The sequence below is a fragment of the Eschrichtius robustus genome, chromosome 5, assembly GCF_028021215.1.
Source record: "Eschrichtius robustus isolate mEscRob2 chromosome 5, mEscRob2.pri, whole genome shotgun sequence".
In the NCBI taxonomy this organism is placed as follows: domain Eukaryota; kingdom Metazoa; phylum Chordata; class Mammalia; order Artiodactyla; family Eschrichtiidae; genus Eschrichtius; species Eschrichtius robustus.
Window position 1 is genome coordinate 44,423,786 of NC_090828.1, and position 16,738 is coordinate 44,440,523.

The window sequence follows — 16,738 nt, forward strand, 5'->3', positions numbered from 1 at the left end:
GGGGACATGGGTTCGAGCCCTGGTCGGGGAAGATCCCACATGCTGCGGAGCAACTAAGCCCGTGCACCACAACTACTGAGCCTGTGCTCGAGAGCCCACGTGCCACAACTACTGAAGCCTGCGTGCCTAGAGTCCATGCTCTGCAACAAGAGAAGCCACCACAATGAGAAACCCGCACACCGCAACAAAGAGTAGCTCCTGCTCGCCACAACTAGAGAAAGCCCACGCGCAGCCACAAAGATCCAACGCAGCCAAAAATAAATAAATAAAATAAATAAATTTATAAAAAAAACCCAAAACTTAAGCCAACAAGAGACTGGAAAGGCAAGAGGAGACAAGAAGTAGATCTCTCATATGCAAATTATACTGTGTTTTTATTTTGTTAAGTAACTTCCTTCTATGATACATAAAGTTCATCATTATTTAGGTAATATTAGGAGACAAATATATTTTGCCAATGGGGTTGTACTATTACTCCTAACACCTCACAACTTAAAAATAATTTTAGCTTTCATAATGTCTTCACAGATATTGAACTTTTGATCCTAAATGCTTTTCACAAGTTTTTTCTTATAGAATGTACTGTCACTGAAATGTTTACTAAAATGTTTGCTTATTGTGATTAATTTTGAGTTTCCACAAATGAAATGTTATAAATGGGAAGAAAACATTGGAAAATTAGAAAGAACATGTACTTGTCTCCTGTTTTTGTTGTTGTTGTTCACATAGTTCTTTTTTTTTTTTAACACTTAAAAAAAAATACATATTTATTTATTTATTTTGGCTGCGCCGGGTCTTTGTTGTGGCATGCGGACTTCTTAATTTCGGCATGCTTGCAGGATCTAGTTCCCTGACCATGGATCGAACCCGGGTCCCCTGCATTGGGAGTGCGGAGTCTTACCTACTGGACCACCAGGGAAGTCCCAGTTCTTTTCGTCATAGATATTTTTCCTCCCCTTTTTTCACAAGAAAAGTTAAATATATTACCTGACATATACAGTTAAATTTTATCTTGGAAATAGCAACAAATGTGGTTCAGCTGATGCTTCTGTGCGGACCAATGAGTTAAATGAAAGTTGCAGACTATTGCTTGACACCAAGATGAGGAAAAGGACGCTAATTCCCAGTCACCATGCACTTCTCCATTGCCATTTCTGGTCTCCTGCCCACCATCCCTTTAGATAGTCTTATCTCCTGGGTGATTACGGAGGTTTTGTCCTCAACATACTCCAGGGTCTAGGAGGAGATGAGTGTACAGCAGCAGCTGTCTCTCATTTGTTGTTGTTGAAGTCACAACTTAAAACTTGAAAAAAAACAATCTTTGATGTTACCATTTACCATAAATTTTTCATCAGCTGCAAATTATTTCCTACCTCATCCCTGGATCTTAAAAACACGTATGAAACGTTGTCTTGCCTTGCACTGTCTTTTCTTTTTAAATGAGTATTTTGCTCCTAAATATAGGCAGAAATTTTACAAATTTTGATTGATCTTACCACTAATAACATAGGATGTGTTGTTTTGGTTTTTTAATTTAGGGTTTGGAGGCAAGGGTCTCAAAGGAGGGTTTCTGAGCATTGCAGCTGCACAGAACACTGATATTCACGATTTTCTCTTTCCTTACCCTCTATCTTTATCTTCCATTGGGAAAGTGAATATAGCATTAAGAATAGTAGCAAGCCTCACCAACCAAACACCAGACAATACAAAAGTGACTCTGAAAGGACTCAAAGTCTTCCCATATGAGTGGAAAAGCATACTATTTCAACAGTCATTTGATGTTATTTCTCCTCCTCCAAAGAAATACCAAATATTAAGAAATCCAATGTTCATAAGAGGGAAGTATATGAATAGTTTAAGGCAAATTTTAATCTACTTACATATTATTATTGCTGTGTATAGATACATACAATTCTAGGGAATTGTAGGGAAACCTAGAAGAGTTTAAAGGCTATAATTATTACAAAAGATTTTCCTGATTACATAGGTCCCGGTTGGACTTGCTAACATCACAGTATTTGTAACTCTACTTACCAAACTTGGTAGGGCAGGTCAATTTACTCATTTACTCACTGGGGGACGTTTTAGTGGTAATTTAAAATATTTATTGCTAAACTGAGCTCCTCAAGACTGTATCGATATAATATCCATATTTTAAAATAATGAAGATAATTTGACATTGCATATTAGAAATATGCGAATTATTAGAAATATGCAAATAGACATTTGTACTATTATGTACCAAGGTTTACGTTTTTTGAAAATACAGAGCTTTATAATATCAGTGTTATATCTTATGTTGTGTATGTAAGCGTTATGCATGTATTTTAATTTTAATTATTAAGGACAGTTTTACATGCAAAATCAAGCAATGTATGAAAGTTTTTTTGTAAGAAATCTGTTTTGGAGGCACTACCTTATGGAAAAACGTAAGCCTTTCAATCTTCTTTGATGTGATACATTCATCACCTGGTGACAACTTACGAGAAACCCAGTGCATGTAGTAAAGAAAAAACTCATCCCAAAAGTATTTTGGGAATTACCTATAAAGAGAAATGTGGTATGTTTTGTGTAATTTTTTTTTAATAAATTTATTTATTTTATTTATTTATTTTTGGCTGCGTTGGGTCTTCGTTGCTGTGCGCGGGCTTTCTCTAGTTGCGCCAAGCAGGGGCTACTCTTTGTTGTGGTGCGTGGGCTTCTCATTGCAGTGGCTTCTCTTGTTGTGGAGCATGGGCTCCAGGTGCACAGTCTTCAGTAGTTGTGGCACACGGGCTCAGTAGTTGTGGCGTGTGGGCTTAGCTGCTCCGCAGCATGTGGGATCTTCCCTGACCAGGGATCGAACTTGTGTCCCCTGCATTGGCAGGCAATTCTTAACCACTGCGCCACCAGGGAAGCCCTGTAATATTTTTTATGTCCTTAAAAATCACTTTTATTTTTGTTACAAAACAATTATTTACTCTCAAGAGAAACAATAGAAAATATAAATAATAATAGAGAAGTAATGAGTCTCCCCTATTTCCATCACCAGCCAAGGATAACTGCTGCTAACATTTTGGGTATATATTCTTCTAGAATGTTTGTATGCATACACATATACATTTTTTTCTAACAGAAACCATCTTTGTTTTTGAAATTTCCTACTTTATTAATGCTCCTATCTTTATCAGCTGTTCTTTGAATCAGTACACTGGGCATGGATACTGGTTGATGATCTGAGAAATAACCCATCATTGCCTGCCAAACCCACCTAATCTTGGAACTCATAAACATCCCCAGTATCCAAATAGATGGTTAAACCCCAGGGCCTCATGATCCAAGGTGACCCATTTATAGCTCAAAAAAGTTAAACCAGGTTAATCAGATTGTTATGCTGAGTTCAGAAAATGAGAAACAGATTGGCCAGTTAGTAAGTTTGACAAAAGCAAAATGAATAAGTAAATAAATAATGATTTAAAAGCGATATTGTGAGATGCTGTCACGAAGTAGAGTTGGGCTCAAACAAACCAAGACAAGTCAAAACCTCTTAAAAGTCAAGTTAGTATGAAGGTGTAGAAAAGATATAGGAAAGGATGTGGGGAGCCAGACAAACTGGCCATGTTTCAAAGTGATACTGATAGAATTCAAATCTGATTTTGTCATGTTTCTGCTTAAATACCCGTAAGGTAGCTTCATAGACCCTTTGTGATCTGATACCATCCTGTCACTCCTTGCCACTGTCAGAATGCTGGAGTCATGTTTTGTTTCATCTGTGCAGAGTTTTCCTATATCTAAAACAGTCAGTTCTTCTGAGTAGCTTTCTCTGATTCTTAGACTATGACAGGTGGTCCTGCTATGTGCTTCCATAGCACCATGTAACCTCCAAGGCTGCAGGGCCCAACACCTAACATAGCACCTGGATCATAATAGGCCTTCAGTGACTATATAAAGCACCAAGAGAGAAGCAGACATTCCACAAGTCTGTGTGAGATCCCACGTGACCAAAGAAAGAGGGCAATGAAAAGAAAGAGCACCCAGATGTGGCTCATATGTAATCAATATTTAAAAAAAAAATTTTTTTTAAAGTACTGGTTCAGTTGTTAAATTTAAATTAAAAATAATTCAGTTCCTCAGTTGTACTAGACACATTTGAAGTGCTCAATAGTCACTTGTGTCTGATGTTGAACAACATAGCTATAGACAACTGTGAGAGTTTTTAGCAGCTAAATAAAAAGTCAAAAGTGGCATCCTAGGAAGATTTGTTGTCAGTAAAATGCAGAGTGAATTGAAGGATGTGATGGCTGAGAGAGAAGAGGGAAGTTATATCTGGAATGAATTACATGTGGGTACTAGAATGGTAGCACTGGGGTGTTAAGAGGAGTGGGCAAATCTGAGAGATGTTTCAGAGAAATAATTGCCATGCCTTGATGACTGATTGGCAATGAGAGAAGAAAAAACTATTCAAGAGTGGTAGCCAGGGACTTCCCTGGTGGCACAGTGGTTGAGAATCCGTGTGCCAATGCAGGGGACACAGGTTCAATCCCTGGTCTGGGAAGATCCCACATGCTGTGGAGCAACAAAGCCCATGTGCCACAACTACTGAGTCTGCACTCTAGAGCCCACGAGCTACAACTACTGAGCCCGCGTGTCCTAGAGCCTGTGCTCTGCAAAAAGAGAAGCCACCACAATAAACACGCGCACCACAACGAAGAGTAGCCCCCACTTGACGCAACTAGAGAAAGCCCGTGTGCAGCAACGAAGACCCAATGCAGCCAAAAAAAAAAAAAAAGAGTGGTAGCCAGCCTCCAAACCGCCCTCAATGATCCTTGCCTCCTAGTATTCACACCCTGGTGGGTGTAGTCCCCTCCTACACTGTACCAGGGTAGTATGTGTGACCTATAGAATAAGGCAGTAGTGATGGTACATCACTTCCAAGATTAAGTTATAAGAGATATGGTGGCTTCTGTCTTGGTGGTTCTCTCTTTTGGATCACTTACTCTGGAAGAAGCCAGCTGCTATATTGTGAGCAGCCCTGTGGAGAGGCCCCTATGGCGAGGGACTGAAGGCTGCCAACAAGCTTGTCAGTGAGTTTGGAAGTGGGTCCTTCTGCCCCAGTTGAGCATTCAGATGACCGCCGTCCCAGCCAACACCTTGACTGAAACCTCAGCAAAGACTCTAAGCCAGAACCACCAAGCTAAGCCTCTCTCTGATTCCTGAGTCTCAGAATCAGAGAGATAAGAAATGTTTGTTGTTTTAAGCTGCTAAACTTTGGGGTAATTTGTAACAGCAATTGATAATTATTGCATCAAACCTTAATAAAAAGATAACCCAATTTAAAAATGAGCATGAGATTTGAACAGCCACTTTACAAAAGAAGATAATAAGTATATGAAAAAGTGCTCAATATCATTAGATACAAGGGAAATGCAAATGAAAACCACAATGAGTAATACTATACACACACCAGCAGGATAAAATTAAAAAGACTGACAGCACAAAATGTTGATGAGGTTGTGGAGCACCACAATTCTTTTTTTTAAATTGAGATATAATTCACATATCATACAATTTACCAATTTAAAGTATGTAATTCAGTGGCTTTTAGTATAGTGCAACCATTACAATATATTTTAGAATATTTTTATTACACTAAAAAGACACCCACATGACTTAGCTGTCACCCTCCAGTTGTCCCACCACTCCTACCAAGACCTAGGCAGCCACTAGTCTACTTTCTGTCTCTATACATTTGATTATTCTAGACACTCATATTAATGGAATCATACAAAATGTGGTCGATTGTGACTGGCTTCTTTTCACTTTGCAGTGTTTTCAAAGTTCATCCATGTGGTAGCTTGTATCAGCAGTTCATTTCTTTTAATTGTCAAATAATATTTTATTGTGTGGATATATCACTTAAAAAAATCCACCAGTTAGACATATGGGTCAACATTTTAGTGATTATGAATAATGCTCCTATAAAGATTTGTGTGGATTATGTTTTCATTTCTCTTGGGTGTATATCCAGGAGAGGAATTGCTAGGTCTCATGGTAACTCTATGTTTAACCATTTGAGGGACTGTCAGACTTTTTTCCTGAAATGGCCATGGCATTTTACATTCCTACCAGCATTGTATTCAGGATTCCAAATTCTCCACCAACACCTGTTATTTTCTGTCTTTTTGATAGCCATCCTGGTAGGTGCGAAGTCATATCTTATCTTGGTCTTGATTTGCACTTCCCTGATGGCCAAGCATGTTGAGCACCTTGTCATATGATTATTGATCATTTGTACATCTTCTCTGGAGAACTGTCATTTTTTTTTCATAAATTTATTTATTTATTTTTGGCTGTGTTGGGCCTTTGTTGCTGCACGTGGGCTTTCTCTAGTTGTTTCTCGAGTGGGGGCTACTCTTTGTTGCGGTGCGCGGGCTTCTCATTGCGGTGGCTTCTCTTGTTGCGGAGCACAGGCTCTAGGCGCGCGGGCTTCAGTAGTTGTGGCGCAGGGGCTTAGTTGCTCTGCAGCATGTGGGATCTTCCCAGACCAGGGATTGAACCCGTGTCCCCTGCATTGGCAGGCAGATTCTTACCCAATGCGCCACCAGGGAAGTCCCAGGAGAACTGTCTTTTCAATCCATCGTCCATCTAAAAAATAGGGCTATTTGTCATTTTTTGTTATTGAGTTGTAATAGTTCTTTACATATTGTAGATACCGGCTCCTTATCAAATATATCATTTGCAAATTTGTTTCCCTTTCTGTGGATCGTCTGCAACTAGAATTCTTAGTCCAAAATAATACAAACACCCTTTTGAGAAAGGTCCTGGGTTACATAATTTGCCCAAATTCACTAAACTATTCACTAAACTAGCACACTAAACTAGTGTGCTAAAGGCAGGTCAGGACCGACATAATTTATGGGGCTTAGTGAAAAATGAAAATGCAGAGTCCCTTGTTCAAAAATTATTAAAAGCAGAGCATTAAACCAAAGGCAGATTCCTTCTAAGCATGGGGCCTTGTGAGACACAGGTTACACACACATGAAGCTAGGGGGACAGGGAAGATTTGAATCTTGGGCTTGCAGGAAAGCCCTTGGTCTTTCCAGTAAAACATGCTGATGATTGTTCATTTTTTGTGCACGCTGAATGAGGGTGATGTCAAACAGCAATTTCCCACAGCAGGTTAAAAACTGAATTGTAGGTCAGGAGTTCTTTCTGTGATGCCTGTTTGCCCTCTGTTCAATGGGTATTTGGTAATTATATTTGACTAGGTAGAAAGGTAATTTTTGACCAAAGGCTTGGCAGTACATTCTCAGATGTCAACTTGCTAAGACTAACTCCTTTAAATTCCCTCTCTCTGAAATTCTTCCCTGAATTCCTCCTTCCTGATAAATGTGTCAGTGGTTCAGTGGTGATGAAATGTTTGCTGCTGGACATCTGGGTGTATCTGGACGCAGAGGAACATTCTTCTGTATCTACATAATAGTTGATACTAATGGTTGAGTCAAATTTTAGTCTCATTCAAGAGTAGGCTACTTTCTAGATGCAATTTTATGCTTTTGCTGATAACAGTAACTTTTAGTTTAGTTGAAGACATATATATCACCTCTTAAGGAGACAATTCTTGTCTGTCATTAAGGAAGATTGGGGAACTATAACTTTTCCAAAAAACCGGAAATATCTCAATCCTAATATGAAAGAAATTCTGCTATGTTAGGCTAGGAATAAATGACAGTAAATGTCCTCCTCTTATCACGTGTATTTCATCTGCTTGATTCTCAGAATAGAGTACTAATCTTAGGGACTTCCCTGGCGGTCCAGTGGTTCGATCCCTGGTTGGGGGACTAAGATCCCGCAAGCCGCAAAGCACAGCCAAAAAAAAAAAAAAAAGAATACTAAGTTTACTTTTTAAATGTTTTTTGGCCACTCCGTAGGGCATGAGGGACCTTAGTTCCTCAACCAGGGATGCAACCCCTGCCCCTTGCAGTGGAAGAGCGGAGTCTTAACCACTGGACCGCCAGGGAAGTCCCAAGTTTACATTTTTAGCTTTAAAAAATCTTAAGATTCCAGAAAAGTCTTTCCTGTCAGTCTCTGCTAGTCAAACTAAGCTGGCTAGGTCACTTCGGTTTTTCCCAGGAGAGCCCCCAGCGAGCAAACTCTTCCCTCCGGTTCAGCCCGCCTCTGCTTTCTGACCGCTCCTTCAGCCCTGCCCCGCCTCGCCCACCGCCTGCACCCCGGCCCCGCCCCTCTCAGGCCCCTCCCCTCCCCTCCCCAGACCCCGCCCCTCCCCTCCCCAGGCCCCGCCCCTTCCCACCTCCCATCTCCCTCAACCATTTCCTCAGTCGGTGGTTCTCGCCCCGCCCCTCAGCGCCGCGCCGCGGTAAAGTCCTGCCCTAGGCCTCTCTGGCCCTCTGGAGGACTTGCCGTCTGTGTCCGGCGGCGCCGGGCGGTGGTGGGCGGGTCTGACGTGCGGCGTGAAGAGCCAAGCGAGTGGGCTGCCTGGTGCCGGCTGTTTTAGGCTCCAGTGTTTTGGCGATGGGGTTGCGGGAGATGTGGAGGCTCATGTCGAGGTGAGTGAGCGAGCGGCCTAGGGCAGGCTCATCGGCTGCGCTCGCCCAGCTGGAAGAGGTCGGGGGGGTGGGGACTGCCTAGCCTTGACGTTTCGAGTCGCCCTTGGAGGCGCAGCTCTCAGACCCGAGTCCCGACCCGCCTGGATCACCCTCTGCCCTCCTCTGGGTCTCGCTGTCACTCCTTCTAGCACCTTCTTTGCAGCATCACCTTCGTTGTCTGCCTTTCTGGCTGTTAATGCAGCCTTGACCCCCGTTTCTTTCCTTTTTCAAAGTTGAGTAAGTTTGGGGACACGCAGGGTTTCAACTTGGGGGAATTTTGTGGCATGTTTTGTGCTAACAAACGCTCGTGCTTTGCCAGCTGTATCTGTGCTTGTGGTGTGATTGTTGTTCAGCTCTGTCGCGTAGTTCCAGCGTTAGTGCAGCTGTCTGGAACTTCGAGGCGAGTGTTGCGGCCGCACAGCTTGGCTTGGGGGAGTATGTGTGCAAACGTGTTGAACTTTTGAAAGTGCTACTCAATGCAGCTTGAGGTCAGCTGAGGAAATCTGGTAGCAATCACTGTAGGAAGTTAGGCTGCAGGTCTTGAGGCCTACCGCCTGCCCCCATGCATTACCAGGTATCAGCTCAGGCTGCTTGAAGGGAGAACCGGCTAATTTCCTCGACAGCTGAAATTCCTGGGGGTTTTTAGTCTTGGATTTTGCTTTAGGGCAAAGGGATGGGAGTGGTTTTTTGATTTAAGAATAGTTTCACCTTTAGGGCAATGTGTCTAGTTGTTTTAACCTTGTATCCATGCACCTGGTATTCAGTATTTGAAGAAAAATCGAAGAGTTGCTTTCCTTCTTCGTTGTTGTTGTGTTTTTTTTTAATACCTTGAAATTAGTTGTCTCTGTGCCTCTAACCAGCTCACAGAGGAAATTGGCAGATATAAAGAAAATCGGTACATATAATCACTGCTGCTGCTTTTTTGAAGCTGTGAGCAAATACTGAATTAATTGAGAAACAAATTGGGAAGACATGTTTGTTAACAAAATTAACTGATCTGGGAAAGAATCTGTCATTCCCAGAGTTCAGATTGGCTCTGTTGCATGCCCAGTTGCAAGGTGCAGACTGATTAGGCGAGTCCTGGACTGATTTGGGGGCTTTGATCAGAGATGCCTTTTCCAGGGCTAGCCCTGGAGTGAGTATTACCCTGGCAAAGCAGAGACCTGAGGCCAGTATCATCCAGTTTTAACAGCCTAATTACAAATGTACTAAGGAATACGGTGCCAGTTTTCTGAGAGGAACTAGGGTCCCTGTGCTGTGGTTGACATTGTTGGGCAGTCCTTGAACCCTGGCTTCCCTTGGCTTTTCTGGCACTGTCTTGCTTTCCTACTACCACTCTCCACTACTTATCTTGCTCTAGTGCCAATACAGCCCTTGGAATTTTTTATTATTGTTGTAGTTCCCCGGTAAAGTACCTCTCTCTGAAGATAGCTCTCAAATTTGTATGTCTAACCTTGATTTATCCTGAGCTCTAGTACTAGTCACAACCACCTGAATGTCTCTTTTGCACCTCAAATATACATTTGCACGTAAGTGCAACCCTTATTCCTCCTCTGCACTTTCAACTTCGTGGCACTATCTATTCTTCTGGATTCCTAAAGTTATCTAAGTTCTCCCACACTCCCAATCCTTATCTTGTCCAGCTGATTCGAATTTGAGCAATCCTCTCATTTATCACTTGTTGTTTTTGCAGGAACTTGATTAATGGACTTATCTGTTCCCAATTTCAATAGGTTCTGCACATGACTGCCAGATTAATCTTGCTGAAGTTTACTTAGTGCCTTCCATTCCTCTGCTCAGAAGCTCTTAGAGGTGTCCTCCTACCTATGGAATTAAAAAGTTCCCAGCCTGGGTTTCAAAGATTAGGCCCCAGTTTAGTTCATGAATTCAACAATACTTACTGTCCTGTTACAGCTCCTGGGAGATAGTGTTCTAGGCACTTCTTTTATCCTGTAGCCAACCTGGACTACTTGTTGTTTTTTTTTTTTTTTTAAAGATTTTTTTTTGATGTAGACCATTTTTAAAGTCTTTATTGAATTTGTTACAATATTGCTTCTGTTTTATGTTTTGATTTTTTGGCCGTGAGACATGTGGGATCTTAGCTCCCCGACCAGGGATCCCAAGGATCAAACCCACACCCCCTGCATTGGAAGGCGAATTCTTAACCAGTGGACCGCCAGGGAAGTCCCTAGACTACTTGTTCTTATTGATTCTTACTTCAGGTCATTGAAGTCCAAGGAGATCAGATGAGAAACAAATATTTAAACAAAAGTAATACCTAGTTATCAAGTCTGATAAGTGTCTTAAAGGAAAAGAGAGCCAGGTTTAGAAAGGAACAGGGGCTCAGGGAGCCTCTTGAAAGAGACTGATCTTTAAGCTGTTAATAGTGCTTTATTCCCTTCCTCATCTCCTCTGTGTTGTGCTGAACTATATTGTTTTGGTTTGCTTCTTGGGCTGCCTGTCTTCCCTTTCTTTTACTTCTGTGTAGTTGTTTCTGAAGGCTCAATATTTGATTCTCTGTTATTTTTATTATTATTATTTTTTAGTTGAAGAGTCACAAACCCAAACGCAGATGCCCAGAAGGAATGGTGCCGGCTAGGTGGCAGCAGTGGGGATTAGTGGGGAACTAGTGAGCAATAGGGAGCGCTCTCTCTCTCTCTAAAGGCAGCTTTTCAGCCTGGGTGTTGTTGCCATGTCATAGAGTGTAGACCCAGGGTTTCCAGAACTACCAGTTTGTCTGGAAAAGCTGGAAAGCTGCGTTTGTAAGTGAAATCCCTTGATCTTAAAGTGTTTGTCATTTTAAAACACTGCTAACCAAACAACACATTTGTAGGCTCAAGCAGCCTTCAGGCCATAGTTTTCCACTGTAGCTTTCTCACTTATTACTCATAGAGAGCTTAGGGGTTCTTAGGCCTCAGTGATTGTCTATACATGTGACTTCCTGACATGTCTTTAGTTCTAACTTTTCTTTCAAACTCCAGTCTTTCTTCTCCCCTCACTGTTGAATATTTCTACTTAGGTCATTACAACCTCAAATTCAAAATGGAATTCATATTTCATTCTACAAACGAGCTAGTTTCCTTCCCAAGCTTTTCAGTACCTATTTCTCCTAGCTCTCCTGGCATGAAATCTTGTAGTCATTTTTGGCATAATTCTTTTTCTTTTCCATTGAGTTTTTACTTCATAATAACTCAGTAAATCATTGCCTTGTTTCCACAGCTGGTGTTCATCAGTTCATGCCTGAGTTACTCGGCCTTGATTTTCTGTTCTATTCACATCCTACCATGCCTAGTTCTGCTGTAATAATCTTCATTAAGTACTATTTTTATTATATCGTCATCTTAAACAGTTTCATGAAAAGTTAATTTTGTAAGCCCGTGTGTGCTTTATTGGATAATCAAAAATCTTCTAAACGATAAGGTTCTCATCCTTCTAAGACAGTTGTTTTTAACTTTAGCATGTATGAGGATCACCTGGAGGGTTTGTTAAAAATAGATTTATGAGCCTTACCCCACAGTGTCTGATTCAGTAGGTGTGGGATGGGGCCAAGCATTTGCATTTCTAACACGTTCCCAGGTAAACTCATTGTGTAGGTCCAGGAACCACACTTTCAGAACAACTGCTGCTAGCAGCCAAGTTGACCATCACTTGAAGGAAATAAACCTGATAAAGTGAATTAGTAAATTAGCAGTAGCTGGGATGTGCATGTCTCTTCCCTTCCACCAGATGGCAGTTTGGGAGTCAAAAGGAAGGAAAGAGACCATAAATTCAGAATTACTTGGGAGACTCTGAACATGCAAATACATTTTTGAGATATAAGAGTTAATACCAGATTTTAAATAATAGCTGAGTATAAATCGGAACATATAGAAGTAATATGATTGTATCGAATCTGGCAGGGAACTTAGTTGTACTTAGGTTTGTTTTCTATTTTGCTTTATAGTAACTGGTCCAGAGATTTTTTTTGACCTGTAAATGCCATACACAGTGGGTCAAACTTGCGTTTGGTAGGTTTACATTAACTTTCTTTGAGTGAAATAAAATTCTGTCTCATAAATAAAACTTGGACTTGAAGCCAGGCCTTGTGTTTCTCTTTGTTTATTCTATTATGCTGCAGGTAGTACTTAAACTGTTACATAAAACCTGCCAATCTGGCAGCATCCTCATTAGCCTTGAACTGGCATTTAGGTATTGGCCATTAAGGAATTCAAAAAGTTATTCTGTATCTAAAGAAATTAGTGCTTAAATTTTTTGATACTTAATTTTTCTTTTTGGAAGTTTTTTGGGTTAAGTTGAAAAAATTTTTAGAAGTGGTGCTTTAGGGTAAGTATAGTTCAGATTTTAAAAGTCTATATAAAATCTCTATTTTAAAAATACCCCTAAATAAGGATCTGTCACTTCAGGTTAATTTTTTTTTTTTTTTTTAAGTGGACCATTTTTAAAGTCTTTACTGAATTTGTTACAATATTGCTTCTGTTTTATGTTTTGGTTTTTTGGCCGAGAAGCATGTGGGGTCTTAGCTCCCTGACCAGGGATTGAACCCACACCCGCTGCTTTGGAAGGCGAAGTCTTAACCACTGGACCACCAGGGAAGCCCCCCAGGTTAATTTTTATAAAGTATTGATTTTAATGACAACTTGTCTGAACTTTGGAATCTTTTGGGGAGCTTCAAACAAGATACCTATGTCTGTGTCCCGTCTCCAGAGTTTGATAATTGGTCTTGGATGTGACCGGGGCTTTGGAATGTTCACAGTAGTCCCCAAGTGATTCTACTGTGCAGACTAGTTGTGGAATTACTGGCTTAGGATAAGAATATTTTAGTTGTGGTAAGGCAAATTCAGAATACACTGGTCCAGGAATGTGAAGTGTGACTGACTTAAATTAGTGATTTTCCTCTTTTTTTTGTAGTAGTATTCAATTTGAATGTAATAGAAAATGAAAATAATACAAATTCTGAAAAGTAAGTTAGATTACAAATATTTTTATGAATTCAGTCAACTAGAATGTGGTTACAAGTGGTAACAATGGTCATATTGCCCTTTTTCTTGATGTCTCAGCTAAACTTTTACCCTTCCAATAATCTCAAGGTATCCTTGAAAAATTAATAAAATTAATAAATTGGCAATTTATCAGGTCCATCAGATAGTATCTGTGTCTTTGCATATGCACAGCTCCCGTCAGGCTGCTGCTACTGATCTCAGCTTTGACCTCTCTCCGTATATCTTAAATCTCACTTCTTGTATCCCAGTACAAGTTTCCCCTGCTATCCGAAAGTAGAGCATTTCTGTGAAACCTCGCATAAGCCGAAATGGTGTAAAGTGAAGAAGCAGTTATCTTATGACACATCTTGCTAATGGATGTACAAAACAAATTGAGATAAAGCACAGAGGCTCCCACAGTTCAAGTCTTTGGTCACTTGGTGCTGAGATGCAGAGTGCAGTTCCTGCGGAAGGAGCTCAGTGGTGCCACTCTCACTGCTTGGGGTGCATGCTGCCTCTGTAACATCTCGCTTCAAAACAAACACTGAACGCTATTTTTGCTCTTCACCTGTTTTCATAAAAGTGATAATCCTCTTTGGATTTCTTTGGATTAGTGAAAACAGGTGCTAAGGTAGGTCTTTGGAAAAAGCAAAATGGTGTAAAGCGAACTTTCGAGAAGCAGGAGATGCCTGTATCTTCCTAATTATGGTATTTTTATATGCATCTCTCTCACTAAACTTTGAGTTTCTCAAAGGCAAGAACGATGACTTTTGGGGAACTTTTTAAAAGACCCAAAGCTTAAAGATACAATTTGATGGATTTTCATGAACATACTCATTTCAGTGGCAGCTGGATCAAGAAACAAGATAGTACCAGCATCCAGAAGCCCTCTTTATGCCCTCTCCAGTCACTACCCTCCCCCATGTTGCTTTTACTTTTACTTTAATTGTAAAGTATCAATACACGAAGTACTTAAATGTACTATTCTGAAGTCTATAGCGAACTTTTATATATGCGAACAGTCCTGTAACCATCATGATAGAGACAACTTCCAACACTCTGTGTTTCCTCATGCCCCTTCCCCGTTTCCCCCACCCTCCACCATTCTTACTTCTGTTATTATTGATCACTTTGCTAAGCTGTATCTTAAGCTTTGTATTCCTAGCCTAGCAAACACTTTTAAAATAACAGACTTAGAGTTGTATTGTATTTGTCTTGTAGCCAGTTTTCTTTTCATAACTTCTGTCATGACTATTTTTCTATGTCATAACTATTATTTAAATATTTTTAAATACATATTTTTCTTGGCTATGTAATGGTTTTGTATAGATGACAGTTTTTAAAAATTACTATATTGTTAGATACTTAACTTTGTTTCCAGTTTTTTCCTTATGTAAATAATTGTTGCAGACATCTTTGTAAATCAAACTTTGATCGTGTCTGAAGTTTCCTTAATACAAATGCCTGTGAAATTACTAGGCCTAAGGGTATGATCATTTTAAAGGTTGTGGGTCCATACTTCCAGCTTGCCTACTGGAAAGGCAATACCAATTTATATGTCTTCCAGCAATGTCTGAGAATGCCTGTTGCATCCTTATCAAACTTTTTTAAAATTAGCAGTTTTCTTTAACTTTTTTTTATTTTTATTTTTTTAAATAAATTTATTTATTTTATTTTTGGCTGCGTTGGGTCTTCGTTGCTGCGTGTGGGCTTTCTCTAGTTGCGGCGAGCGGGGGCTACTCTTTGTTGCGGTGCGCGGGCTTCTCATTGCAGTGGCTTCTCTTATTGTGGAGCACAAGCTCTAGGTGCACAGGCTTAAGTAGTTGTGGCACGTGGGTTCTAGAGCGCAGGCTCAGTAGTTGTGGCACACGGGCTTAGTTGCTCCACGGCATGTGAGATCTTCCTGGACCAGGGCTTGAACCCATGTCCCCTGCATTGGCAGGCGGATTCTTAACCACTGCGCCACCATGGAAGCCCTTAACTTTTTTTAAAAAAGCAGTTTTAGATTTACAGAAAAAATTAGCAGAAAATTTTGACAAATGTATAATGACAAGTCTCTACCATTACAACCATACAGACTAGTTTCACTGCCCTAAACATCCCATGCGCTCCACTTGTTCTTTCCTTTCTTCCTCCCTTCCCCTAAACCTGTGATATCCACTGATCTTTTTACTGTCTCCATAGTTTTCAGAATGTTCTATGGTTGGAATCATATAGTATATAGCCTTTTCAGATTGACTGCTTTTGCTTAGCAGTGTGCATTTAAGGTTCCTCTTTTTGTGTGTGTGTGTGTGTGTGTGGAAAGATAGCTTATTTCTTTTTATTGCTGAGTAATATTTCATTGTATAGATATACCACAGTTTGTTTATCCATTCAGCTATTGAAGGACCTCTTGGTTACTTCCACATTTTGGCTATTATGAATAAAGCTACCATAAACATTCATGTGTAGGTGGACATAAGTTTTCAACTCCCTTGGGTAAATACCAAGGAGTGCAATTGCTGGGTCATATGGTAAAAGAGGATGTTTAGTTTTGTTAGAAACTGCCAAATTTTCTTTCAAAGTGGCTGTACCATTTTGTGTTCCTACCACAATGAATGAGAATTAAACATTTTTATACTTTTTAATAACTTCAAAGAAGCTAAAGCAAACAAAAGGGAATGTAGTATTTATACATTGAAACATGACTACCCACATTACTGTGTTCATTGTATTCTACATTTGTTTCAGGTTTAATTCATCCAAAAGGACTAATATCATACTGCAGCATTTGGTAAGTTTGGACTTTGTTTTGCTGGCATTATTAGATTATAATGTGCAATTTAAAATTTGTTGTTAGGGAAGTAGAGAAATACTGGCAGATTTCATTGATCTCAGTACACTTTGGTTTCCAGTTTTGTAGTGTCAAAACTTGACTCATATAACTTGTTGGAGGTGGCATAAAGTTATGGATAAGAGGATGGATCTTCAAGTCAGAATGCCTGGGTTTAAATAGTGGGTCCGCTACTTAATCTTGGGCCGATTACTTGGTCTCTATCAGCCTCCTTTTTTGATATATAAAAAATGGGGATAATAGTATCCATCTTAGAGTGCTTATGAATAATAAATAATTCATTAAAAAATCTAGCATAGTGCTTGGCATATAATAATCATTGGATACATGTTAGCCACTAT

General features: G+C 40.1%; 1 protein-coding gene across 4 annotated transcripts in view; it reads left to right on the top strand.

Annotated features, from left to right (window-relative positions):
- The first annotated feature begins 8,353 nt into the window (after window positions 1-8,353).
- Window positions 8,354-16,738, top strand: part of HIBCH (3-hydroxyisobutyryl-CoA hydrolase) — a 90,858-nt gene continuing 82,473 nt past the window's right edge. Inside the window, exons 1-2 of one of the 4 annotated variants that reach the window (XM_068544787.1) lie at window positions 8,354-8,546; window positions 16,295-16,337. In XM_068544787.1, coding sequence (XP_068400888.1) covers window positions 8,512-8,546; window positions 16,295-16,337 — 78 coding nt within the window. In that variant the 5' untranslated portion in view covers window positions 8,354-8,511. The remainder of the gene's footprint in view (window positions 8,547-16,294; window positions 16,338-16,738) is intronic. The other 3 variants (XM_068544786.1, XM_068544784.1, XM_068544785.1) reach the window with 3 other exon arrangements.